Source organism: Rattus rattus, chromosome 16 (genome assembly GCF_011064425.1).
Source record: "Rattus rattus isolate New Zealand chromosome 16, Rrattus_CSIRO_v1, whole genome shotgun sequence".
Classification (NCBI taxonomy): domain Eukaryota; kingdom Metazoa; phylum Chordata; class Mammalia; order Rodentia; family Muridae; genus Rattus; species Rattus rattus.
The window spans coordinates 18,779,927-18,805,525 of NC_046169.1; the positions used below are offsets into that span (position 1 = coordinate 18,779,927).

Sequence of the window (25,599 nt, forward strand, 5' to 3'; positions counted from 1 at the left end):
GGCTGTACCGACACAGGGGAGTCCATGATGAAAGAGACAGCAGGGAAAGGAAACTGAGCGTGGGTAGCGAAGGCAGTGGTTTGGCTGCAGATACTCAGTGTGATCGCCTGTAGAAGCGGCTGTAAGGTAGGCAGTGAGTAAATTTAAAGGCAGGGGAAGATGCTCTTGCTATCGGAGAATAAAGTGAATCAAGGGGTTAGAGAGTGGCAGGTCTTCCAGTGGACCTAGGTTTAATTCCTGACGCCTACATAGATGCTCACAACAACCTGTAACTTGAGTTCCAGAGGATCCGGCGCCCTCTTCTAGCCTCCATAGTCACCAGGTACACATGTAGTGCACAGATATACATTCAGGTAAATGTCCGCACAACATTTAAAACAAAATAAAAAGTTAAATGGGGAGCTTGTGAGCAGGTGTGGGGGTGTGGGCAGGCAGATCTGAGTTGAAAGACACCCAGGACTACAGAGAAACCCAGCTTGAAAGACCAAAACACAGAGGGAGGGGACAGGGCTAACAGTGAAAAGCAGAAATGTCAACACTAAACGAAACCAAATGCAGTTAAGAGCACTTGTTGCTCTTTCAGAACCAGGGTTCAATTCCCATCACTCACATGATAGCCTGTGACCATCACAACTCGAGTTCCAAGGGATCCAATATACCCTTCTCACCTCCATGGCTAAGACACACTCTCAGACAAAACATTCATACACATTAAAAAGTAAAACTAAATGCAGTTGCTCCCCCCCCCCCAAACACATACACACACCCAAAACCAAAGTCATAGGATAGCATCTAAGCTCCTGTATCCGAACCACAAAAGGTCAAGCTTTGAACCCAAGTAAGCTTAAAGCTCCTTGGAGACACTCAGTTCTGAGGAACTGAATTTTCCCATGCACTTATCTGATGGTCTCTTACGGCCCAGAAAGGCTTTGTACTGCTGTGTACCCAGGGATGACTCGGAACTCCCGATCCTCCTGCCTCCACCTTCCCAGTGTTTGGGTAACAGACTTGCACCCCCATGCCTGACTTCTGCAGAGTTAGGGATGAAGTCCAAGCCTTTGGTTTTTTTTTTTTTTTTTTTCACTTTGTTTTCTAGGTGAACATTCTACCAGATCCCAGCCCCCCACTTACTTTCAAAACTTCTCACCTGCCACGGGAATTGCGCCTGGCAGTAGGAGGCTGGCAAGCTGGACACTGCCACTCGCCATCTGGTACTTCATAGAGGGCCGGCCTCAGACAGAACAGGTGGAAGGCTTTATTACACTCGTCACACAGGATCAGCTTGTCATCCTCACCTGCAGACAGACACACACAGCACTGTTGGCAGCACAACAGAACAAACACCGCGGGGCAGCACTTCTCTCTTCCCTTTTAAAGGTTTATTTTTATTTATGTCCATGAATGCCTGTGGGAACGTATGCCATGTGTGTTTGAGTCTGTGAAGCCACAGAGAGCACAGGATCCCCTGGAGCTGGAAGTTACAAGAACCGCCCAACACGGGTCCTCCGGAGAAGCAGCAAGCACCTGTGAGAGCCAGGCCACCACCCCAGCTCCTTTTTCTTTCTTTCAATATAAGGTTTCAGTGTTCAGCCACACTGGGGGAGCTCCTCCTGGCCCTGCCTCCCAGGTGATGGGATCACAGGAACACCCCATCACTCAGCTGCTTCTATGTGCACATGGAGGCTAGAGGCTGGCATTAGTTATCGTATTTACCGGCTGTCCACCTTATATACTGAGTCAGTCAGTCAGTCAGTCAGTCAGTCAGTCAGTCAGTCAGTCAGTCAGTCAGTCTCTCTCTCTCTCTCTCTCTCTCTCTCTCTCTCTCTCTCTCTCTCGAATCCCGAGCTCAAGGCTGGTTCTGTAAAAGCCCTTGTCTCTCCCTCCTAAGAGCCTGGGCAGGAGGGCCGCCATGGCCGACGGGCACTTACGTGGGTGCAGCACAGAGCTCTGGCCCCCATGCTTACGCACAGGCATCTTACCTACTGGGACATCTTTGCAGCCTGCATTTTTAAAAAAATGCATTTACTTTCTGAAAATTGGACAATTTAGGGAGAGTTCCTAACGTATCTCCTCAGAACTATCTAGAATCAGGTTAGGACAGTTAGTAGTCACTAAGTTTAACTGGGCATCGTGACACACTCCTTTTATCCCAGCACTGAAGCGGCAGAAGAGGTAGGTATTTTTGAGTTTCTGTCTCGCCAGAGTTACATGAGACCCTATCTCAGAATAAGTAAATAAGTAAGGTTGCGGATTTAGCTCAGTGGTAGAGCACTTGCCTAGCAAGTGCAAGGCCCTGGGTTCGGTCCCCAGCTCCGAAATAAAAAAAAAGAAAATAAGTAAATAAAACGTGTTTAATTGTATGGGTATTTTAACTAAAAGGCAGCAAAAAAATTAAAATAATTAAAAAAAAAATCAATGGCTGGAGACTCTGCTGTTCTCCTTGGACCCCCAAATTCTTCCACATGTCTGCGTGGGTCCTCAGATCTGGTTTCTCTCCAGTTGGTGTACACTGTACAGACTCCATCTGGTTAACTTCCTTCTCTAACTGCCAGTCTAGGCAGTTCTACAGCAACCAAGTCTACACAGTGCCTCACCCTTTGGAAACTGAACCCCTAAGTTAATTCATGACATAGAATTAGTCAAGGAAAAGTAAAAAACATTCCCAAATGCGTGGCCCTGGACTCAAGGCTAAAGACTGAGGTCTGGGTGCGCAAAGACTGCCCCCTGCTGGAAGCACCGACCTCAGCTCGGCTCACAGGCCCGAGGACTGCAGATTTTACTCCACTAACTTGCTCCTGCACAAAGTGAAGACTGGGCAGCTGCTCCAGTCACACACCGCAGATGCTCGCACACTGCAGATGCTCACACATGCTGGTTACCAGCAGGAGATCGCAAAGGGGAAATCTGCCCTACCACAGTTAGAGAGAGGTACACACGGAAGGACTAAATGACGGACAAAAATTCCTTCAGAGGGTGGGCTGTAGTGGTGCACTCCTGAATCCCAGCACTTGAGAGACAAGCAGGCAGTCTGGGCTACAGAGCAAGTTCCAGGACAGCCAAGGCAACACAGAAAAACCCTGTTTCAAAAAACCAAAATCCCTTCAAAGGAGAAAGAAAACTTTGAGTGGAACACTCCGCTATCAACTCTCCTCAGTGCGTACCTTTCTTCCGGCAAACCTTGCATCTGGCGTTTTCTGCAGACATATCCCACTTGATACACGCATCCAGCATCCCAAGGAGGACGTGCATTCTGGAGAAGGTCTGTGCCTCACGGATGGCGGTTTTCCATTTCTCCAGGGCAGAGGCAACCTAAGCAGCAAGGAGACAACCTGATGGCATGACCATGACCTCAAAGACTACAAAGGGGTCTGAGTGGGCAAAGACAGAATTTGGAGGATTCTAGAGTTTCATTAAAGCCACCCACTTATATGATACTCCCCCATCAAGGCTTCAAAGGATAAAAAAGAAGCTTGGCAGAGGTCACACCAAAGCATAGAGTAGGGTCGAGAAGCAACATGTCTCTTCCAGTGAAATCGTTTTGGCGTAGGAATAAACACCAGCACACATGATCAATGTACGGCCTACAAAACCTTGGCTAATGAGTCACCCACTCAGGCCACAGATACGGTGAGTCTTATCTATAAAGCTGTGAACCTGAGATAAAGCTCCTCTCATCTGCATGTCACCAGCCTTTAATCAAGTGAAAGTTCTCATGTCCCAAGGACTGTAAGGGACGGCCACATGAAACATCTATGGGGTACATGCACTAGGCAAAGTCATACTTTAAAAATTACACAGCACCTCATAAATATGCAGTTATCAGGTATTAATGAGCTTCTAGACAATTCAAATGGGGCTAGAGATGGCTAGGAGAAGAGCACTGGCTGCTCTTGTAGAGGACCTGGGTTTAGATCCCAATACCCACATGGTGGTTTTCAAGAATCCACTTCAGAGAATCCAACATCTCCCCTCTTCTTACCCACACACACACACACACACACACACACACACACACACACACACACACACACACACACGTGTATATTCAGGCAAACCTTACTCTACGCATAAACTAAATCTAGTCAGGTTGTGGTGGGGCACGCCTTTAATCTTAGCACCAAAGACGCAGAGACAGGAGGATCTCCTGGTCTACAGACTGAGTTCCAGGACAGCCAAGGTCACACCAAGAAACTTTGCCATAAATATACAAATAAACAAATGAATGACTTAACTAAATGAAGTGTGTTTAAAGAGGGGGAGTACTAGCTACTCTGACTTGATATTATACAGATGTACATACACTGAGTTATAATGCATACTATAAATTTATACAGCTAAAATGATAAAGGCAAGTTGAGCCAGGTCTGGAAGCTTTCAGAAGGCATGTGAGTCCTGTGCATGGAGAAACACTAGGGAACCTGGAATGCTAAGCACCCAGGGCTTTACTTCAAGGAAGGGATGCATAACCTGTTATCCTCGTAGAAAGCTGGGAGTAGACATACATTCTAGCCTGGTGACCTTTGTGATATCTGAGTGGCTGGAGGCCACACCAGATCCTCCCCTAAACCCTTAACCTAAGTTTTTTTTTTTTTTTTTCCAAGCTACAGAAGCCATCTACGGAAGCTGTCAAGAGTAGTCGTTTATACAACCCATCTTTACGGAAGGTGTCAATGCACTTTTCACCACTTTGATGTAATCACCTCCAATCTTTAGCTTTCTGTGTGCTTTACTGTACACAGGGAAGTTTTCACCAAAGTGTACTGTACTTAAAAATGCCTAAAATAAGTTGCCCGGGGTCAGAGTCCTGATGTCATGTTCAACATGCCTCCTTGCCTCCTTCAGACCATTCTATGCTGTCTGCGGTGCTCGGAGGCTCCCACAGCAATTCAGATCTGTAATTTCAGCACTTGGGAGACAGTAAAACCTTGTCTCATAAAAACAAAACAAAACAAAATGAAAAAGTGGCAGACAACAGGGTTGTTAGAACAAATACAGACAAAAAAACGCCAGACATAGTGACGCACATCTGTTATTCCACACTCAACAGGCTGAGACAAAATTAGATTTGAGGCAAGCCTGGACCACATGGTTAAGACCCGATGTTAAAGGAGACCAAGGCAGAGAAGGAGAGAAGAGGCAGAAAGAGAGCAGGATTTCTCCCAGCATTTTCCTAAAGTACGCATTATCTTTCTCAATTTAGAGAAAGAAAATTGGTGTTATATTTACATAGATCAGGACTGAAGAGGTGGCTTCCGGTTAGGAGTACTCGCTGCTCTTGTAGAAAACTGTGGTTCGGTTCCTGGCGCTCACATCAGGCAGCTGAGAATTGCCTACAACTCTAGTTCCAGGAGAGCTGATGCCGCCTTCTGGTTTTTGAGAGCACTGTATGCACATGGTGCACATAGACAAGCCGGCACACACACATCAACGTAGGTGAAAATAAATGCTACTTTTTAACTTTTTAAAAACTGCAGACCCTAGATCATGTATTACTACAAAAAAGACCGGCGAGACGATCTCACAGAACCAAAGAAACTGGAGCCCAGAAGAGAGACTGACATAAACTCATGTAGCAGCCTGGTCCCGGCCAAGGAAACCCTGGCCCTTGCTAAGTGGAAACTTTCAAAGCAGAGGACAGTGGAAAATTTTGAGCTGTGGCAAAGCTGACCTTTGGTGGGAGCTGCTGGGCAGGATATTGCTAGAACAGAATAGAGCAGAGCCACTCAGCAAGCAGCCTAACTGATTTTTCCAAGAAGCTCTCCACTTTTGCACTCAGTCTAGGGCTTACATTTATTTCAGCTCAGGGTTTAGTACACAAAGGGACCTTAATGGGACTTAATTACCTGTTGGTCCTCAGTAAGAAGAAAATGTCACAGGAAAAGTAAATAGCAAGGAAACATTTTTCCAAGAGCTTTCCAATAAAAGTCCCTACAAAGCTGGGTTAAAGGGCACCATGGCTCACAGGGCAAAGGCAACTGCCACCAAGCCCAACAATCAAAACTCTATCCGACAGTAAGACCTAGGTGATCCAACAACCGACTCCTCAGGCTGTCCTCTGACCTCCACTTGCTGTAGCACAGAAATGTGTGCAAAACACATACGACTAAAACCAAAACTGGGGCAAATTTAATCTAGGTCTCTAACTTCAGCATGCGAGCCCGAGGCTGAAGCTGTCTCAGAGATCACCTAGAATACGATCTGGGTGCTAAAGGCCACTAAAAGAAACCCAGGAAGAGTCATTACAGTCGTGCTAGTAAAATACTGATTAGGTGTGAAGTCCCATTGTGAAGTAAATCAGCCTCTCACCCCAGATGATCACCCTGAATCATATACCACTGTGGTCTAAGAAAAGGAAAGAGAAACTTAACTGTGTACAAACTCTCGAGGTGTTTTAGGAAGAGGAGGGACTTAATCCTAAGCATTTCTGCTTGTAATCACACAGGCACACGTAAAGGCTTGTTGGACCAGCTAGAACTGGAGTTACAGACAGTTGTGAGCTGCCACGTGAACCCAGGTTCTCTGGAAGAACAGCCAAGGCTGTAACTGCCCCGCCATCTCTGCAGCACCTGAGAGTGACTTCTTCTGAAAAGTCTCTGTCTGTGGTGCTGCACACCTGTGGCCACTTGGGAGATGTGAGTAAAAGGACTCAGGGGTTCAAGCCTACGTTAAGACCCTGGATCTAAACAAAACAAAACAAAAAAAGGAAACAAAGGCCAGGCATGGTGGCACACACCTTTAATCCCAGAGGCAGGTAGAACTGTGAATTTAAGGCCAGGCTGGTTTACATGGAGTTCCAGGCCAGCACAGTGAGACCACTGGCTTAAAACAAAAATAAAAGAGAACTAGATAGATTTATCTCACAGTGAGACAGACTTCATTTTAATCTGCACTTAGGTTCCTTCAGAACCCAGCCCCCGCCCATTACTACTACTGCTGGGAAGCTCTGACACCCTGGCACTCATAAGTTAGCTCAAGGGCCACTCCTATCCACCAGCACAGATGGCCTGGACTCACAATGACTTTAATTTTTTTCCTTTTGAGGCAGAGATTCTATATAGCCCTGGCGTCTCAGCCTTGAACTCAGAGACTTGCCTGGTAGGAGGGGTTGAGTTCAAAGATGGTGTGAAAGGAAAACTCGTGGAAACCCCATGTAAGTCCATCTTTTCTGAGCTAGCAATGGCTGGCTGACACAAGCACAATCCTCTCTGGTAAAGCTGAGGCAGGGGCATGGAGCCGCAGCAGAAGCTGGCCGCACTGTTACTAAGGAAGAACTGGGACTCAGCTCACTGTCATGCTTGTCATGTGACGCTGTGCCTGCCACAGGACAGCATGCTCAGGGTACTTCCTACCCTGCTGTATGTCCAACACCAGCTGTCCCTACAAACAGCTGAGTCTACTGCTGTCAGCGGGCGGCTCTCTGCTTCTCCGTCTTACATTCACACAAGTCCCCTAAAGCAAGAACCCCGTGCTTGGATTCAGCAACTCAGTACCTTTGCTTCCTCTACCATTTTCTTCTCTTCATCTACTTCCTCGGACTTCGTGAAGTCTTCACTTTGGAGTTTCCGTTTCTTCTGTTTGGGAGCCATGAATCCTTGCAGAAATTTCTTTATGACACTGGCTTGAAGGGCGATGACGCATTCACCAAAATCCTTCAGTTTCTCTAAGGAGATGACCTAGGGAAAGATTTTAAATTGACACCAAGAGGAGAATGAGACCAATAAAAGAGTCCGCCTGTAAGTTCCTAACATCCCAAGCCAAGTACCAGAACAGTTCCGCGAGTCCTGCGCGCCTTCCATGGTAGACTGGGATCTACCAGCACCTGACACTTGCACTTCCCCAGAAAGGATCCAGAAGACTGAAAGTCCGTCTGCTCCTGTATGCAGTCACTATTCCTTACTGCGTGCAGGACAAACTTGAGGGTGAGGTACAGAGGCTGTGTGAAGTATGTAGGAGGCCACACCTTTAAACCCCAGTACCGGAAATAAAACACAGGCGAGAAAGCAGACATCTGAGAAGACTCAAGCTCTCGACTTCCTGGCTGGGGTCAAGCACTAAGCTTTACATTTCCCACCTCCACTAAACCTTTGTTAATTTTATGGCTGTAGAGACAGGCACCAAATCCCTTTCTTTCTTTGTACATTCTTTGTGAAGCTGCAGAGATGGCTGAGCAGTTAAGAGTGTGCACAGCTCTTGTAGAGACCCAGAGTTCAGTTCCCAGCACCCATGTCAGAAGACTCAAAATCACCAGTTAACCCAACTCCATGGGATCCAGCACCTCCAGCTTCCAGGACAAGAACTGTGTGTGTGTGCACGTGTGTGCGCGCACACACACATCAAAAATAAACTGGAGCTGGGAGTGGTGGCCCAAGTCTTTACTTCCAGTACTTGAGAAGCAGGTAAGCCTGAGGTGGGAGCAAGGCTGCTCAACATAGCAAAGTCCCTGACCAGTCAAAGCTACACAGTGATACTTTGTCTCAAAAGAAAAGGAAAAAAAATTAAAAACAATTTTTGATACAGGGTCTCACTAGGCAACACTGGCTGGCTTAGAACTCACTATGTAGACCAGGATGGCCTCCAAATCATAAAGACCCACTTAACTCTGTCTTCCCAGTGCTGGGATTAAGCTCATGCTATAGAACCATGTTTGACGTACACTTTTAGTAAATGTATTTTACTTCTCATCACACGTATGTGCCTGCCTGAATATGCGTACATGAGTGCAGTGCCCACCGTGTCTGGTGCAGGAGGAACAGCTGGGTGCTTCACAGAGCGGTGTGTGCTCTTCGTCATGGAGCCAGCCCTTCAGGTCACAAAACTGTGCTTGAAACGTTGTGCACTACAATCTTGACAGTCACATAAGGAATGCCAATTTTAAAGAAGTGTGGTGGTGTACACCTTTATTCCTTGCACTAGGGAAGCAGAATCAAGAGATCACTTGTGTGTAAGGCTAGCTTGATCTTACATAGTGAGTTTTGTAAAGTCCATGTAGTAAACCTTGCCTGAAGAGAAAAAAATCAGGCCAGAAAGAAAAACAATCCAATGTCAGCAAGAGAAAGAACTAGCTTTGGCCCACTTCCTGATAAATACTTAGCAAACGAAAGCCATGACTGAGAGAGCTTTACGTATACACATTTTGGTTCCACATGTATCATGCAAAGCAAACCTAACCAGAACGCAACCCAGCTCCCCAAGGGGGTTTCTTGCACTCTTACCCGGGCTTCAAACTCGGATGTTCCCTCCATGTAGCCAAGTCCTCCTTTCTGCAGCCTCGTCGCCACTTCGATGAGATCACTCCTCAGGAAGTTTAAGAGCTCCTGGTTGCCGTCACAAGATTTTAGACCCAAATTTGGCTTCCGAGCCAGATGAATGGAGTGTGTAATTTCTTGGTACCTACAGGAGTTGAGATTGAGAAAGGGGGAAATTATAGAAACTTCTTCTTTAAAACTATTTATTTTATGTATATAAGTACACTGTATCTGTCTTCAGACACACCAGAACAGGGCATCAGATCCATTACAGATGCTTGTGAGCCCCCACATAGTTACTGGGAATTGAACTCAGAACCTTTGGAAGAGCAGTCAGTGCTCTTAACCACTCAGCCATCTCTCTGGGCCCCTAAAGAAACTTTTGCAAATGCTCTCTACATCCCCCAGCAGCCAATAACCAGTTCTGTTCCTGTGTTACTCTATATTGGATACTGACCAATCACATATACAGAATCATACAATACATGGCTTTTCTTTTTTTTCTTTTTTCTTTTTTTGGTTCTTTTTTTCGGAGCTGGGGACCGAACCCAGGGCCTTGCGCTTCCTAGGCAAGTGCTCTACCACTGAGCTAAATCCCCAACCCCAATACATGGCTTTTCATATCTGGCTTCCTTTGCTTATTAGCAAATGTTTTGATACTTACCCATGTGGCAGCACAAACCAGGGCTTCACAATTTTTTTAAAAAATGTTTATGGGGCTTTTTGTCTGCATGTGCTCTGTGTGGCCGTCTCTCCAGTTGTCATCCCTTTTGTAAGTGAATAAATGGTGTGCTGTCTGACAGTCACACTGTGTCTCTCTACAGTAGACAGTTACGGCACTTCTATCTTTGGTCCACCATGAATGATGACAGATCAGTTTTGAACACTAATTCAGTAGGAATGCACTTTTGCAATACTGCTTAACTATAGTGGCTCACAGCTTGGTTCAGGACACACATTAGTCAAAGAGCAAGTATGCTACCCGTGGATCATATATACCACCCTAAAAGTGTATTTTCCCAAATAAACATGATGCTCAAAAAGATTACAAACTGGGGTTGGGGATTTAGCTCGGTGGTAGAGCGCTTGCCTAGGAAGCGCAAGGCCCTGGGTTCGGACCCCAGCTTTGAAAAAAAGAACCCCCAAAAAAAAAAAAAAAGATTACAAACTATGTGAACATCACAGGTTACAGACTTATCTTGTAACGTTAACAGATTATCAACAAAAAGTCAGGTATGACTGTACACAGCTCTAGCCAAGAGCTCCTTGAGACCTGCACAGCACACAGAGGGTAGAGGCAGGAGAGTAAGAAGGTGAAGGTCATCTTGTGCTATACAGAAAGGAGACCCTGTTTCAAATAGAAATGCAGGTTGAGGCTGGAGAGACGACTTAGCTGTTAAGAGCACTGGATGCTCTTTCAGAGGACCGAGGTTTTGATTGCTAAGCACCTACACAGTGGCTTTCAATCATCTACAGCTCCAATCCTAGGAATACCCACAGCTCTTCTGGCCTTCCAGAGCACTAAACACACATTGAACAGACATACATACAGACAATACACTCATACACATAATATTACTGAATTAAAAATCAAAGAACACACACACAGAAATCAAGTATGCCAACAAGCCCAAACCAAACCCATCTTGTTGCTGAGTATCATGGTGTACTCTTTAATCCCAGCACTTAGGGAGGCAGAGGCAGGCAGATCTCTTGTGAGTTTGAGGCCAGACTGATCTACAGAGACCCTACTTCAAAAGCACACCACTCACACATTGACACTGACATTGAAAAGCACTTACCTTTTCTCCAGTCTCTCTTTAAGCTGACTTTCCCTTATTCCCTGAGGATGAAGGCAATTGAGCAACTCATCCAGTTCCTTCTGACTGTCACACAGAAACCTGAAGAAGAGAAACAAACCTTACAAGTTGGAAATACAACAAAAACCCAACAGTGTATGAAGTCTCAGGATGACAGTGAGTGAGAAATGCAGAATTCCAAACTGTTTTCAGTCTAATGTTAGAACACCTGATATTAACTTTATTGTAAGTTATGGAAGAGTGAAGAGCTTCTGCTACAATACAGTGACATTTGTTTGTTTTTTCTGAGACAAGGCTTCTCTCTGTCTGTCTGCCCTGGCTGTCCTCGAACTCAGAGATCCACCTGCCTCAGCCTCTATTCTGGGACTAACAGTGTGTGTGTGCCAATCACATGGCTCAGAGATAGACTGTATAAAGACAACAGAACACCTGTCCTTACAACGTGAAAAAGTAAATTATACCTTAAACAAAACAGCTAAGTGACTGCACCAAACATATTTTATATAATCAAAGGTAGTAAAGACCCTCGCAAAATCTAGCTCTTTGCCTAAAAGCAGAATTGTACATACCCAGAAATCAAAAGTCATTTTTAATCTTTTTCCAAGGGTAAAATTTACTTAATTACATTTATCTTACTTTCATTTTAGACATACTTTATAAAGTGTAATCAACAAATTCAGAAATCTTCATATTCCCAAATTGATTCAGAAGCATTTGGCAGTGCTACATAAGAGGCATTACACAGCAGACGTGTGGTGCATGCCTGTAATCCTAGTACACTGGGAAGCTAAAGCAGGAAGATTAGCGTGAGCTCAAAGCCAGCCTGAGCTACATAGTGAGTTCCAGGCTAACCTGAGCTACAGTGTAAGACTATGTGTCTCAAGAATTGGGGGTAAATCCAGCACCTAATATACCAGATTATATTATAAAGAGGTCTGATGGCTAATCTCGGTTGTCAATTGGATACAACTATTATTAAGAGGCGCCCTCAATTTGGGGAATTGCTTTCATCAGACAGGCCTGCGGACATTTCTTGATTGCTTTCACACTGTGGGCAGGAAGTATCATGCCTAAGCAAAGGAAAGAAGACAGCTGAGAGTGAGCCTGGGAGCAAGCCAGGAAGCAGCATCCCTCGGTGACCCCTGCCATGAACTCCTTCCTACCCTGGCTCCCCTGGAGGATGGAAAGCTAAAATGTCCGTTTTACTCTCAAACTGTTTTAGGCCACAGTGTCTGTTTATCACAGCAACAGAAACCAAAGTAGAACAAGCAGGAGAAACAAATCTGAACTTTGAGAAAAATAGCTGGTTACCAAAAGATCACATGTGGTTTTGTAACAGTGAGGTTTTGGGCTTTCTTTCCTTTGAGACAGGGTATTATGTGGCCCAGGCTGGTCCTGGACTTGATATGTCCGGTTTCCATCTCCAAGTGCTGGGTTCCAGGAATGCACTCACTCCCACAAACTGCTTGAGAGCTGCTGGAGATGCAGCGCTGAGCTCACTTACATCAGGCAAGCGCTCTCCCAGCGGAGCCACCCCTCGCACAACAGTAAGCTCTGACATGCAGAACATGAGGGACATAAAGTGTCTTTGACATTACTGTGTTAAATAGTTCTCCCTTAACGCTGGAAAGGAATAAAAGTGAGCAAGCCAACCGGGGCTCTGTTACCATAGGTTCTGTCCTTGCTTGGGCACAGTGGTCTCCACAGCTTCTAGTGCTGATCCATGGTGTGCATTCACACTTGCGTTTTTGCCTAGGTTTGCTTTCTTACCTAAGAGAAATGCAAATGTTAGATTTAATACATTAAAAACCCAACTCCTTGTTCAGAAAACCTAAGCAGACTCCATGCCCTGCCTAACAATATACAGATGCTGCCTATTAAACACAGAATACATTTATAATTACTAAACTGTCGAATTTTAATTAATAAGATTTAAGAAATATATAAATAACTATTCCCAGATTTACAAGTATTTCATTTAATAAGAGCATTACAAAATATAGTTATATTACATAAAAAAAATTAAATTCCAAACCTTGAAAAAGTATGTTTGCTTAAAAAGAAAACCGTATGTTTTAAAGCAGTGGATATTAATATCATATGAGTTGTTTGTTGAGTCTCACATGGTCCCCAAGTTTTTGTTTTATAGGTATAATGACAGACAGTACATACTGGACGTGTTCAGGGTTTGGAGACATTTGCACATGCCTGCTGACATCTAGTGGGCAGAAGAAGAGGTGGTACTAAATATCCTATTAAAGCCCACAAGACCCTTTCTTTTTTTTTTCTTTTTTTCTTTTTCTTTTTTTCGGAGCTGGGGACCGAACCCAGGGCCTTGCCCTTAGCTAGGCAAGCGCTCTACCACTGAGCTAAATCCCCAACCCCGACCCTTTCTAACTACAAAGAAACCACATCACTAACCCTAGCATCTGATCTGAAACAGTTTCTTTTGTTCTTGAATATACACATACACACATGGCTGAAGAAAGTATATCTATCCAGAAAAGTACACTTACATCTATCTAGTTTTTCAATTTAGATACCTCATAACCAACAACATTCAGATAAGAAAATGTTATCAGTGACTCTTCATAACTCTTCTAAATCACCTATTTATGTTTTTATTGTTTAGGGTGGCTCACAACTGCCAGTCCTGCACACGTGTGGTGCACAGACACACACAAGCAAAGAAGACACAAACATTAAAAATTAAAATCAGGGCTGGAGAGATGGCTCAGTGGTTAAGAGCACTGTCTGCTCATCTAGAGGTCCTGAGTTCAATTCCCAGCAACCACATGGTGGCTCATAACCATCTATAATGAGATCTGGTGCCCTCTTCTAGCCTGCACGTGTACATGCAGGTGCAACACTGTATACATAATAAATAAATCTTAAAAAAAAAATTAAAATCAAATCCATGTTTACCAATTTAAAAATTTATTTCTGGGGTTGGGGATTTAGCTCAGTGGTAGAGCGCTTGCCTAGGAAGCGCAAGGCCTTGGGTTCGGTTCCCAGCTCCGAAAAAAAAAAAAAAAAAAAAAAAAAAAACCAAAATTTAATCTTTTTTTTCTTTTTTTTGTTTTTTTTTTTTTTTTTTTTTTTTTTTTTTTTTTTTTTTTTTTTTTTTTATTTTTTTTTTTTTTGGGTTTTTTTTTTTTTTCTTACCACGTAAAAACATCTATACTTTTTTTAAAATCACCAACAAAAAAAAGAATGTTTAAAAAAAAAAAAAAAATTTATTTCTATTTCAAGAAGAAAATAAAAATCAGGCAAGATGTTGAATGCCTACAATTCCAGAAACTTAAGAGGTAGAAGCAGGAGAATTAAAAGTTCATGGTAGTCCTAGGCTACATCAAAGAGTCCAAAGCCAGGGCTCAGGGGTTAAGAGCACTGGCTGCTCTTCCAGAGGATCAGGGCTTAAATCCCAGAACCTATGACAGCTAACATTTATAACTCTAGTTCCATAGAATCTGATGCCTCTACTGACTTTCACTGGCACCAATGCACACAGTTCAGACATACGGACACAAAACACATATACTTGGGAGGAGAGGAGAGGAGAGGAGAGGAGGGGAGGAGAGGAGAGGAGGGGGGAGGGGAGGGGGGGAGAGGGGAGGGGAGGAGGGGGGAGGGGAGGGAGGAGAGGGAGACTTCAAAACCAACCCAGGTTATATGAGCTTCCCAAACAGGTGGTAGGTGGTTGTCCTGTTTTGTCTGTTCAACAACTAGGCTCAAGCAATCACTCTGCTTCAGCCTTCTAAGGAATGACAACTACAGACAGTGCCACTGTGCCTCAGTCTCAGTCAACCCAGCAACCACCCTATAGGGTCTCTATGAAGCCCAGGGTGGCCTCAAATTCACAACCTCCTGCCCCAGGCTCCTAAGTGCTGAGATTACAAGATACTGTTGGGCTGGAGAGATGGTTCAATGGCCAAGAACACTCACTGCTCTTCCAGAGGTCCTGAGTTCAATTCCCAGCAACCACATGGTGGCTCACAACACTTTGTAATGGGATCCGATGCCCTCTTCCGGTGTGTCTGAAGAGTGTGACAGTTCACTCACAAACATGAATAAATAAATTAAAAAAAAAAAAAAAAAAAATACTGTTTCCTCCTTATTAGATTTGTAGTGAAGTGACACTCAGGACCGTATCTGTCTTTTTTGGAGTCAAATCCCCAGCACACCTAGATTTCCTTTGCACAATACAAGATATTTCAGAATTAATTTAAAAAAGCAGAGAAAGAAGAGAACTCGTTCCTTGGTCTCCTGCTTCAATTTTAGGCTTGCCGCCTCTACAGACAAGGTACAAAATCTGAAAGCTTTTTCTGTAGAATCGACTACCCACGTGCTAGCTCTTCATCTTCCCTCATTACGCTAGGAACAGGGCTCCCAGGTTCTCTCCTTTCTACACGCTCCTCTTCACTCAGAAGCTAGGCTGGTAATAAAGAAAACACATGGCTGGGAAAGGGGGCAGAGGAGAGTCCGTCCGCAGTGTGGATCCTACCCGACTTTGTTAAACCACAAACAGTCCCTACCTTAAATATCTCAAAGCCAGGGTAGAGGTGCGCACCTGCCATCCTGGCACTCAAGAGGCTGAGGCTGGAGGATTGACAGTTCTAGGCCAGCCTGAACTATAGCAAGGCACTGCTTCAAACAAATAAAAATGTTTCATCTTTACAAAAGAAGGAGGTCAAAACACACTCAAAGGAAACAGTCCTTAAATCTTTTTCTGTGACAGCAATGTGCAGCACACTGGTGTGGCCACAGCTCCTCAGCAGCCACACACTCACTAGGAAAACAGTGCTTCGTGCTGTGCTGCTCCACAGTTCCGACTTACTCAAGGCACTCTGGACAAACCATCCCCCACCTGTGACAGGCTGACACCATACTCAGGGCAGCGGTTCTCAGCCTTCCTAGTGCTGCAACTCTTTAACAGTTCCTCATGGCGCGGTGACCCCAACCATACCGCCTGACTATCAAGTCCCGTGAAAGGGTCTTCCACCCCCACCCCGCCCCTCCAGCCCTGGCTGAGAAGCGCTGCTTGACGTCAGGAGCTCCGCAGCAGACATACTTACTGCGGGGACAGTAATCATCATCAGGTAGATTGTTGTGGTCTTTGCGGTGATTCTTAAACCGGTAGTCAATGCTGTTATGGACCCAGCCCTTCTCAATGAATAACCCTGGGACCTCATTTGAGAAGAGCCAGTATCTACAAAGCACAACAAGGGATTAATTAGTGACAGCCATGGTAAGTGACACAGTGGACAGGGAGAAGACTGGGTCGCTTTACTGCTGGACAGCAAGCTGAGAAGCAGGAAACTGGTCACAGTTGACAGTCCCTTCCTCACAATCTGTAAGGAAAGTCAGGCATCTGGAAGTCATCTAATGTCTGTGTCACTTCTGTAGGACCTATTCTGCCTCACTAGGTTCCACACAATGAATAAATTTAAAATAACTTACCTGAAAAATTATTTTTAGTGTTTTGTATTGTGTGTGTGTGTGTGTATGTATGTATGTATGTATGTATGTATGTATGTATGTATGTATGTATGTATGTGTATGCATGACTGGGGCCCCACTGAGTTCAGAGAGGGTATTAGAACCCCTGGAGCTAGAGTTACAAATGGTTATAAGTCACCATGTGGGTGGGACCCAAACCCAGTAACAGTAAGTAGTCTTAATCATGGAACCATCTCTCCTAAAATACCGAACCACTTAAAAATAACTATTTGGATTACAGTTCATCTGTCTGTGCTATTTAAATTTCCTATCGATGGTAGCCTTAAGGACAAGAGGAGACTTTTTTCTTAATCATGGGAATAGAACCCATGGTTTATGCAAGAGCTCTGATATAAGCTACCAATAAGCCTGGGAAATTGCCTTATCTAACTTCAACCCTAGCATCTGACACCAGTAATAGTCAATGATTGAACCGAGCGCAATCATGGCTACAAACAGAACTGAGAAACTGAACAGAACACCTCAGCTAGCTTCCCAACCAGTAACAACTAGGACCACTCCTAGGACACAGAAACTCAGCTGAGTGACGTACCGGTTGTGGTTGCGGTCTGTCCCAATTGGTGTCCTGCGCAGGACGAGCTTCGCCTTGGCAATCCCTTCCTGGAAAGCCTTCTCTGCCGCAGCCTTGTGCTTCCGCACTCGCTCCTCTTCAGCTTCCCGTTCCAATCTCACTGTGAAGATTAAAAACAAGTGTCTGTATGAAGCACGTGCTTGCCGGACCAGCCTCTCTTCCTTTTCCATGTAAGGTAGGACATGACCATCTATGATCCTCCCATATTCCTTAGGATGTCTCACCCTCACTGCCACAGGATCCCTGATGAATTAAAAAGAAATTATTTCAGTCAAGACAGAGGGTGCAGATGGGAGTGAGGGGTGGTGCATATCTTTAATCCCAGCACTGGGGAGGTAGAGGCAGGAGGATCTCTGTGAATTCAAAGCCAGCCTGGACTACAGAGTTCTAGGACACCCACGGCCACACACACAGAAAGCCTGTGCAGAACCTGTGACAACTTCTCTAAGTATGCATGTGTGTATGTACAGGTTCTTGCTATATAGCTCCATTCAGTCTTAAATTTACTATGCAGACCCGGCTGGCCTTCAACTTAGAGGTCTGCCTGCCTCTGTTCCTAAGTGCTGTGACTAAAGGTATAGGCCACCACACTGGGCTCCTAAATGTGACAGGAGAAAAAAAATATCAGGACAGGGAAAGAGCAGCAGTAATTACAATAGAACTACGGTTGAGGCTCAGTGGTAGAGTTGCCTAGCATCCAAAGCCAAACTCCAGACACTCGTGTACTAACACGTGGCTCATCGGAGAGCATTTCTTTCTTCAGACAGGACCTCACTCTATATCCTTGGCTGGCCTGAACTCATGGACTTTCTGGAGTGTGGAGATTAAATGTAGTACCACTGGGCACTCAGATCCCTCGGGACAGGGTTTCTTTGTGTAGTTCTGGCTGTCCTTGAACTCACTATTTAGAACATGCTGGTCTAGAATTCACAGCCATCTGTCTGCCTGTCCCTGTTTCCCTCCCTGGTTTGAAGGCACCCACCATCACCACATGACTTTGTTTTTAATAGTTATTGCTTGGGGGCTGGAGAAACGAGTCGGAGGCTGGGAGCACTTGGTTCACCTCAGCTCACTCGTATGCAGCTCCCAACCATCTGTAACTTGGGTTCTAAGGGATGTGACCCTAGACAGGCACATGGTGCACATTCATACGCAAGGATAAAGCAATTATAAACATAAATACAAGTTAAAATTAATGTTATTACTTCACTGATGGGGAAAGATTATGGAGTTGAGAGAGTCTCGTGTAGCCCAAGCTGGTCTCCATCCTTGTTAATATGTGGAATGTTGCTCAATAAAAACAATCTATCAATCTAGTATTTAAGTTTTTGTCTGTCAAATCCTACTACTATAATGAACAAAAGGCTGCTATTTACAATGTCACAAAATTGTCTCTATGATCATACATACAATATAGTTAGAATATTAAAAAATACATTTGTCAACAGTATCTCTTAAAAATAAGGTAAAAATCTTACCTATTTATCTATCTAAATAAATAAAGCTGGCTTTGATAATACACACATTTAATCCCAGCATTTGGGAGGCAGAGCCAGGAAGGTCTCTGAGTTCGAGGTCAGCCAGGAGTACATAGAGCAGAGTTCCAGGAAGTGAGAGACAACCTCGACAAAACAAAACAACAGCCGGGCAGTGGTGGCATATGCCTTTATTCACAGCACTCCAGGCAGAGACGGGCAGATATTTGAGTTCTGAGTTCAAAGCCAGCCTCATCCACAGAGTTTGTTACAGGACATCCAGGGCTACAAAGAGAAAACCCTGTCTCGGAAAACAAAAAAATTAAACAAAAATAACCACAGTAGTACAGTGCTCGCCTAGCACATCCAAAACTCTCAGTTTGAGCCCTGAAACCACAAAAATAAAATGAAGTATAAAATCTATGGCCTTTAATAAAGTTCTCTAGACGGATTAGCTATATAATTACAGCAGTTACAGAAGAGATAAGCACAAAAGTAAACATTAAAGGGAGTAAGTGTTCAAGATAGATCTGGTGAAAACATGGAAAAAATCAGAACCCTCATTCTGGCGACAGGGATGTAAAACTATACAGTCACTTTGTAAATGGCCGGGGAACTCCTTAAACGGTTAAGCATGGCTACTGGACTCAGTAAGTACTTTCCTAGGCATACCCCAAAGGCACTATGTGGAGACAAATCCTTTACAGAGATGCTCACAGAGGTATACTAGTAACAGCCAAATAATGCAGGTGACCTAAGTGTCCACTGACTGGTGAGCAGTCAACAAATAACATCTGTGATTCTTGAATCCATTCAAATGAAAGAAATACAACATTAAAGTAATTATATGGTTTTTATTACTTTAAATTATGTGCATGCATGTGTCTGTGTGAAGGCATGTACATGAGAATGCAGTTGTCCGAGGAGGCCAGAAGATGGTGTTAGATCCCCTGGAGCTGGAATTGCAGGTAGTTATAAATTATTTTGCCAGGAACAGAAGTCATATCTTCTCAAAGAGCAGTATGCTCTCTTAATCACTGAACCACCTCTCCAGCCTGATGTGATACTATTTAATATATAATGCATATATATTACATTTAATTATCCCGTGTGTGTAAAGGTCAGAGGATAAATTGTGGAAGTCAGTTCTCACTTTCTGCTCTGTGGGTCCCAGGAGCAATCGCAAGTTGCTAGATGTGATAGCAACTGACACTGAGTTCTTTTACTGGCCCAATGGGAATCTATTTAAATGAAATGCACAGAGCACATAAATCCAGAGAAATCGGTAGTTTTCAGAGGCTAAGAACAACTTTCGAGGTTTCTTCTGGGATGGTGGAAATATGAGACTGTCTTTTATGTCTTGACTTCTTCCAACATACTGTTTTACATGCTATAACACAGATGAACCTCTCAGAAAATGCTCTGGTGCACACATTCAATTCCAGGGCAGAGAAATTTCCTTAAATTCAAGGCCAACCTGGGCTACAGTGTGGGACTGTCTTGAAACAAAGAAAACAAAAACAGTAACAGAAAGAGACATAGTCTATGTGCATGCAGGCAGCCACAAAATCAAAAGCACTGCCTATATGCGGTTATTATTCCATGGCTTACTACAGTCTGCAGGTCCCTCAATTACTTATTCATTTAATAATTATGAATGCGTGTTTTGCCTGTATATGTCCATTCACCACCTGCATGATTGTGGAGGAAAGAAGGGGAGGCTGGATCCTTTGGAAATAGTTGTGAATCGACGCCACACACACACACGCCAGCACACACACACACATACACATACACACACACACACACGCACACACACACTGTATCCAAAGCACACAAAGCTGGTGAGCGAGCATGGTGGCCTCATGCCTGTAATCCTAGCATTCTGTAGGTTGAAGCAGGAGAGTGAGTGTAAGGTCAGGCTTAGCTAAAAATTAAGTTTCAGGAAAGGCTGAGCTAATTAAGACCTTATCTCAAAACTGAGAAAACAAAACTATCTTAGTGAGTGCTAGTTTACGACAGATACCCTACCATTACTAGTACTTTCTGTTCTTCTACCCATGAAAGGGCTTTCCTGAAGCTCTCAGGACAAATTTTACCTTTTGTTTCTCTCTCCTGGATTTCCCGCTTCCTCTTAGCTTGCATGCTAAGCAGCCTTCTGCTCTTGACAGCACTAATCATGTCATCTGCTTCCACTTCCACTTGGTTTTCAATCTTCACAATTTCCTTCTTCCTGTCCACTTTGCCTAGCACGTTCTCCTCTTTGCCATTTTCCTTATTTCTGGCTTCCATCTCCTTGCGCTTTTGTTTCTCTGCTCTCTTCTTATCATTCTCCTCCTTCAGCACGGCAAGCCGCTCCTTCCACAACTCTGCAGACATCTGCTGTCTGGTCTCCATGTGGTCTTGCACAGAGTACGTCATGAGGATCCGGTGGCACAGAGCTGTCAATATCCGTAGCTTCTCCTCTGAGGTCAGCTCAAAGAATTCGGATGTCTCCAACTTCTCTAGGAACTCGTCCTGTACCTCGTTGTCCTCAAATGGTGTTGAATCTTTATTGTCATCTGTGTCTGAGCCCTCGCTGTCTTCCTGGACGTCACACCTGCGCAAGCAGAGCCGGACCAGCTCTGAGACAGAGTGCAGGGTGAGGGGGATTTCCGACAGCTTCATGCCCAGTTCTCCATAGTCTTCTGCAATTTCATCCTGCAGTAAGGTCTGTAGCAGGATGACCAGCACTCTGTTCAAGTACAGAAAACCACCTTTATCTGCACTCAGGGCTTCCATTAGGGACACAGCAGTGATAGGGTACTGAGCATCAGGCAAGAGCAACCCGGAGTAACAGCTCAGGAACTCCACTACCAGGGCCACATCCCCAAAAAGGGTGTTGGGCAGCCCCTCAGGGGTATCTACCAGCCTGAATGTCGGGAGGTTTCTGCCACCTAACTCCTGGTCCTCATATCGCTTCTGCTTTTCTAACCTCTCCAGCATTTCTTTCTCTCTCCGTTCTTTGGCTTTTTCCCGCAACCTCTCCTTTAGCTCCTGTCGTTTCTTTTTCAAATATTCTTTCCGTTGCTCTTCAGACATAGAGGCCCACCTCTTTTTATGTTCCAGGAGCTCATAGCGTTTCTGGACAAGAGCCCGGAGCTCCTCTGGAAGACGGGCTCTGTCTTCACTGGAGAGAAGCCGTGCTGTTTTGGAGATTACACAGGACAGGGCGCTCTTCTTGTCCTCTTTGTCTTTATTTTCTTTGTAATAGGCGATCAGATGCAGGGCTGCAGGTGGCAAGTGTTTATGGGGTTTGCCAGAAGACCTTGGCACACCCCCAGAACTCCGCGGGGTGCGAGTCATCTTCTGAGTCCCTTTGGCCATATCCAACAAAGTCATCTGCTTCATTTTGGTCTTAGGCGTCTTCACACACTTGCTGGGCGACTTGGAGTTGCCTGTGGACTTCTGTCCGTTCAGGATGCCTTTGCCCCTGCCCTTGGCCTTCAGAGGTTTGTCGCTGTGCTTCCCCGGCTTCTTGGTGGACGGGCCTTTCTTAGGAATGTGGAAGCTGTGTAGCTTGTTGGGGGACATAATTTTCATCACCTCTTCCAAATGTTCTTCTGGAGACTTGGAATTCTTTGAGTTCTTTACTTTGAGTGGCGGGCCATTTAACGACTTCTCCAAGTGCACATGACACCACAGCTTAGGGTTTAGTGGGGAACTCAGAGAAGAATTGTCTCTCTTAGGTTTCTTTGAGGGCTTCCTGTCTGGAGATCCAGTATTCTTCCTCTTGGTAGAGGGATTGAGAGTCATATACTAAAATTTAAGAACAGGAGCAAAATTACTTTTAAAAACTATGTGCAGCAAGCACTATCTAAGCCCTGTAAAGCCACACATCCAGCGTCACAACATGGGAAGACCTGTCTGAAGGCAAAGCTTACGCTTGGCCGATGTGGCGGAGAAGGTACCAGTGATCCCCAAACTCAGGAGGTAAAGCAAGAGGATCAGAAATTTAAAGTCTGTCTTTGTTACATACCAAGACTGGGGACATCCTGACTCACTCACTGACTGTCTCAATGTCCCCCACCCCCCAAAATGTGCACTGTGGAGCTATATAGCTCAGCGATAGGACGCTTCTCTATATGTGAGGACCTGGGTTCTACTTCCAGCACTGTAACCAGTCTACAGTCCTCTGAATGCTTGATGCTTTGATGCACGGCTAGCTTCATGTTCCCATATGCATTTGTGGTTCTCACGTGTTTTTTTTTTTTTTTTTTTGGGGGGGGGTTCTTTTTTTCGGAGCTGGGGACCGAACCCAGGGCCTTGCGCTTCCTAGGCAAGCGCTCTACCGGTTCTCACGTATTTTAATGAACTCTATGAACACTTTCTCCAACAACAACAAATAAAAACCATGCATACAGTTTTCAAAGTCTATCCATGGGTCCAATTAGGAAGTAACTGATCTAAAATCAGAAGCATCTCAAGATTTCAAGAAGTACCACTCTCAACCTGAGGGTGCAGCTCAGCTGTAGAGCACCTTCCTAGACCCCTCCCTCCAGCTGACTCAATGTACAACACTTGCCGAACATGAAAACCCTGTATCCTGTCCCTGAAAAAGGGTGGGGCATCCAGAGGGAATAACCCTGTTCTTGAAATAAGTTAGATTTTTCAACCTTTAATTTTAAGTCAGCTTCAATAATTTCTGCTGTAAGTAGAATATACTATACAAATACCTAGTTTCAACCCAGAGGCATACATTCCTGTGAAAACACAATTATGTGGAGTGGTAATAATACTGTTCAGATATAGAACCCTCCTGGCCTTGGCTCTTGGTTTCTCAAATTCTTCTTTGTTCTCTCCCACAATGAAAAAACCCATTTCTATGATTATATTAACTACAAGCACTATAAATTCTCACTTATTTTATACAGTTCTTTAAAATTCTTTTAACACTGTCCACTGTTTATCTTATGTAGGTTGAGTATATGTGTGCTGGGTGGTGCTATGAGCATGCCAAGGTAGGCATGTGGAGGTCAGGGGAAAAAAACATGAAGGGAGTTGGTTCTCCCTTCCCATCATGTGGATCAGAGGGATTTGATTCAGATGCTCAGACTTAAACACAAGTACCTTTCCTTACTGAGCTACACTGCCAACCCTGACTGTATAGTTTGAATGCTCCCCCCACCCCTTCGTTCTCTCAGCCACTCTAGTCTACAATGTTGCAATCTCACAAGCCTTTTTTCCTTTGTTTTCTGAGACAGGGTTTCCCTTGTAGTCCTGGCTATCCTGGATCTACCTCTGTAGACCAGGCTGGCCTCCAACTCACTGAGATCTTCCTGCCTGTGACTCCAAAGTATTAGGATTAAAGGTGTGTGCCACCACCACCCAGAGTATCTCATAAAACTTTAAATCCATTAATTTTATTACATTTTCAAGATCCTAACCTGTTTGTACTTTTTGAAGAGGTGAGGCATCAGAGCCAGGCACAGTAACTCATACCTATGATCCCAGCACTCAAGATACAGAGGCATGAGAGTCTCTAAGTTTCAGGATATCCAGGGATATCCAATGAGCTGTCTGAAACATGCTGACAAATCCCTTCCAAATAAACAAGATATGCCCAAGACAGTCTCAAGACTCTGAACAAGCCATGCTCCAAGCCTGCAGAGTAGATGGGCATAGACCACCATGACTGGCTTCCACTGTTCTTCACTTAAATTTAATTCTAAGCAGTCATTACAAACCATTTCACACAAACGAACAACTTCATGTTATGTATTTACTTGAAAAAGCCCAGTCCATTCTGCCCAGGTTGTTCATGTTCATCATAAACACGTCAGGACAGAAACTACAATGATCCGCTGCTGGCCCTCTCACAGTCCACTCCCTTACAGTCCATCTCCTTCCTGCTCCATTCACACCTTCTGGCACCTCAAGCTTCCATGCCTCATTTCCCTCGCATAGAGTTAGTTAAGAGGCGCTTGGCACGCTTGCTCACACCTGTAATTCAAGAACTCCAGAGGCTGAGGGAGAAAGACTGTCGGGTCAGAAGGAGTGTCATGTAGGAGTCTGAGGTCAGCCGGAACTACAGTGTGAGACACTGTATCAAAACTAAATCTAAGGGGCTGGGGATTTAGCTCAGTGGTAGAGCGCTTACCTAGGAAGCACAAGGCCCTGGGTTCGGTCCCCAGCTCCGAAAAAAGAACCAAAAAAAAAAAAAAAAAAAGAACCAAAAAAAAAAAAAAAACTAAATCTAAAAGGCACATGTGAAATGCCACCATTTGGAAAACTGGGAGAATTTCCTCAAGGCCAACAGATGAGGCTACAGTGTCAGACCCAATTTCAAAAACAACCAAAACTAGGTTAGAACCTAGTTCACTGGCCACAACAGGAATTTGTCTAAAGTATGTATAAAATTTTTAATTGATTTTAATATTTTAAACAATATAATCATAAGTCAGGTATGGCATGTCAAAGCCTATAACCCCAGCACTGGAAAGACAGGAATAGGAGGGCAAGGGCAGCCTGGGCTACATGAAACCATGACTCAAAACAAAAAACCCAAAACAAGTCAAAACAGTAAACTGATAGTTAAAATACAAACTAAACGGTCAAACTCATTTGAGCTAACAGGAAAAAGAGTACTAGATAATTTCCACCATAGGAAGCAGCTATGCCTGAGGAACCATTTTGAATGGACAGGGCTAACTGGCACGGTGGCGCACATCTGTTATCCTAGCACTCAGGAGGGAAAGGAGGGTCAGCTCAAACATTAAGAACAGAATCAAGGAAACAAACCCATAGAACCACAACAAAACCGAAAGCAAAAGAGCCTGAGAGAACAGACTATGATTAAACTCTTCTTTTGAGTAAATGAGCAAATCCCAACATTAAAGCCCAAGCTGGCTTTTCAGAATTATAGGCAACAAGATACTGGTGCACACCCCCATTCGGCCTCGCAGGAGGAGGAAGACTGCAGGGCTTTT

General features: G+C 44.5%; 1 protein-coding gene across 1 annotated transcript in view; it reads right to left on the bottom strand.

The window, feature by feature from the left end:
- Baz1b (bromodomain adjacent to zinc finger domain 1B) overlaps positions 1–25,599 on the bottom strand; it is a 59,029-nt gene that overhangs the window by 6,331 nt on the left and 27,099 nt on the right. The window contains exons 7-15 of the mRNA XM_032887235.1: positions 20,731–22,429; positions 17,118–17,256; positions 16,141–16,274; positions 12,733–12,835; positions 11,048–11,146; positions 9,213–9,390; positions 7,491–7,673; positions 3,162–3,309; positions 1,148–1,295 (exon numbers count right to left, since the gene is read on the bottom strand). Coding sequence (XP_032743126.1) covers positions 1,148–1,295; positions 3,162–3,309; positions 7,491–7,673; positions 9,213–9,390; positions 11,048–11,146; positions 12,733–12,835; positions 16,141–16,274; positions 17,118–17,256; positions 20,731–22,429 — 2,831 coding nt within the window. The remainder of the gene's footprint in view (positions 1–1,147; positions 1,296–3,161; positions 3,310–7,490; positions 7,674–9,212; positions 9,391–11,047; positions 11,147–12,732; positions 12,836–16,140; positions 16,275–17,117; positions 17,257–20,730; positions 22,430–25,599) is intronic.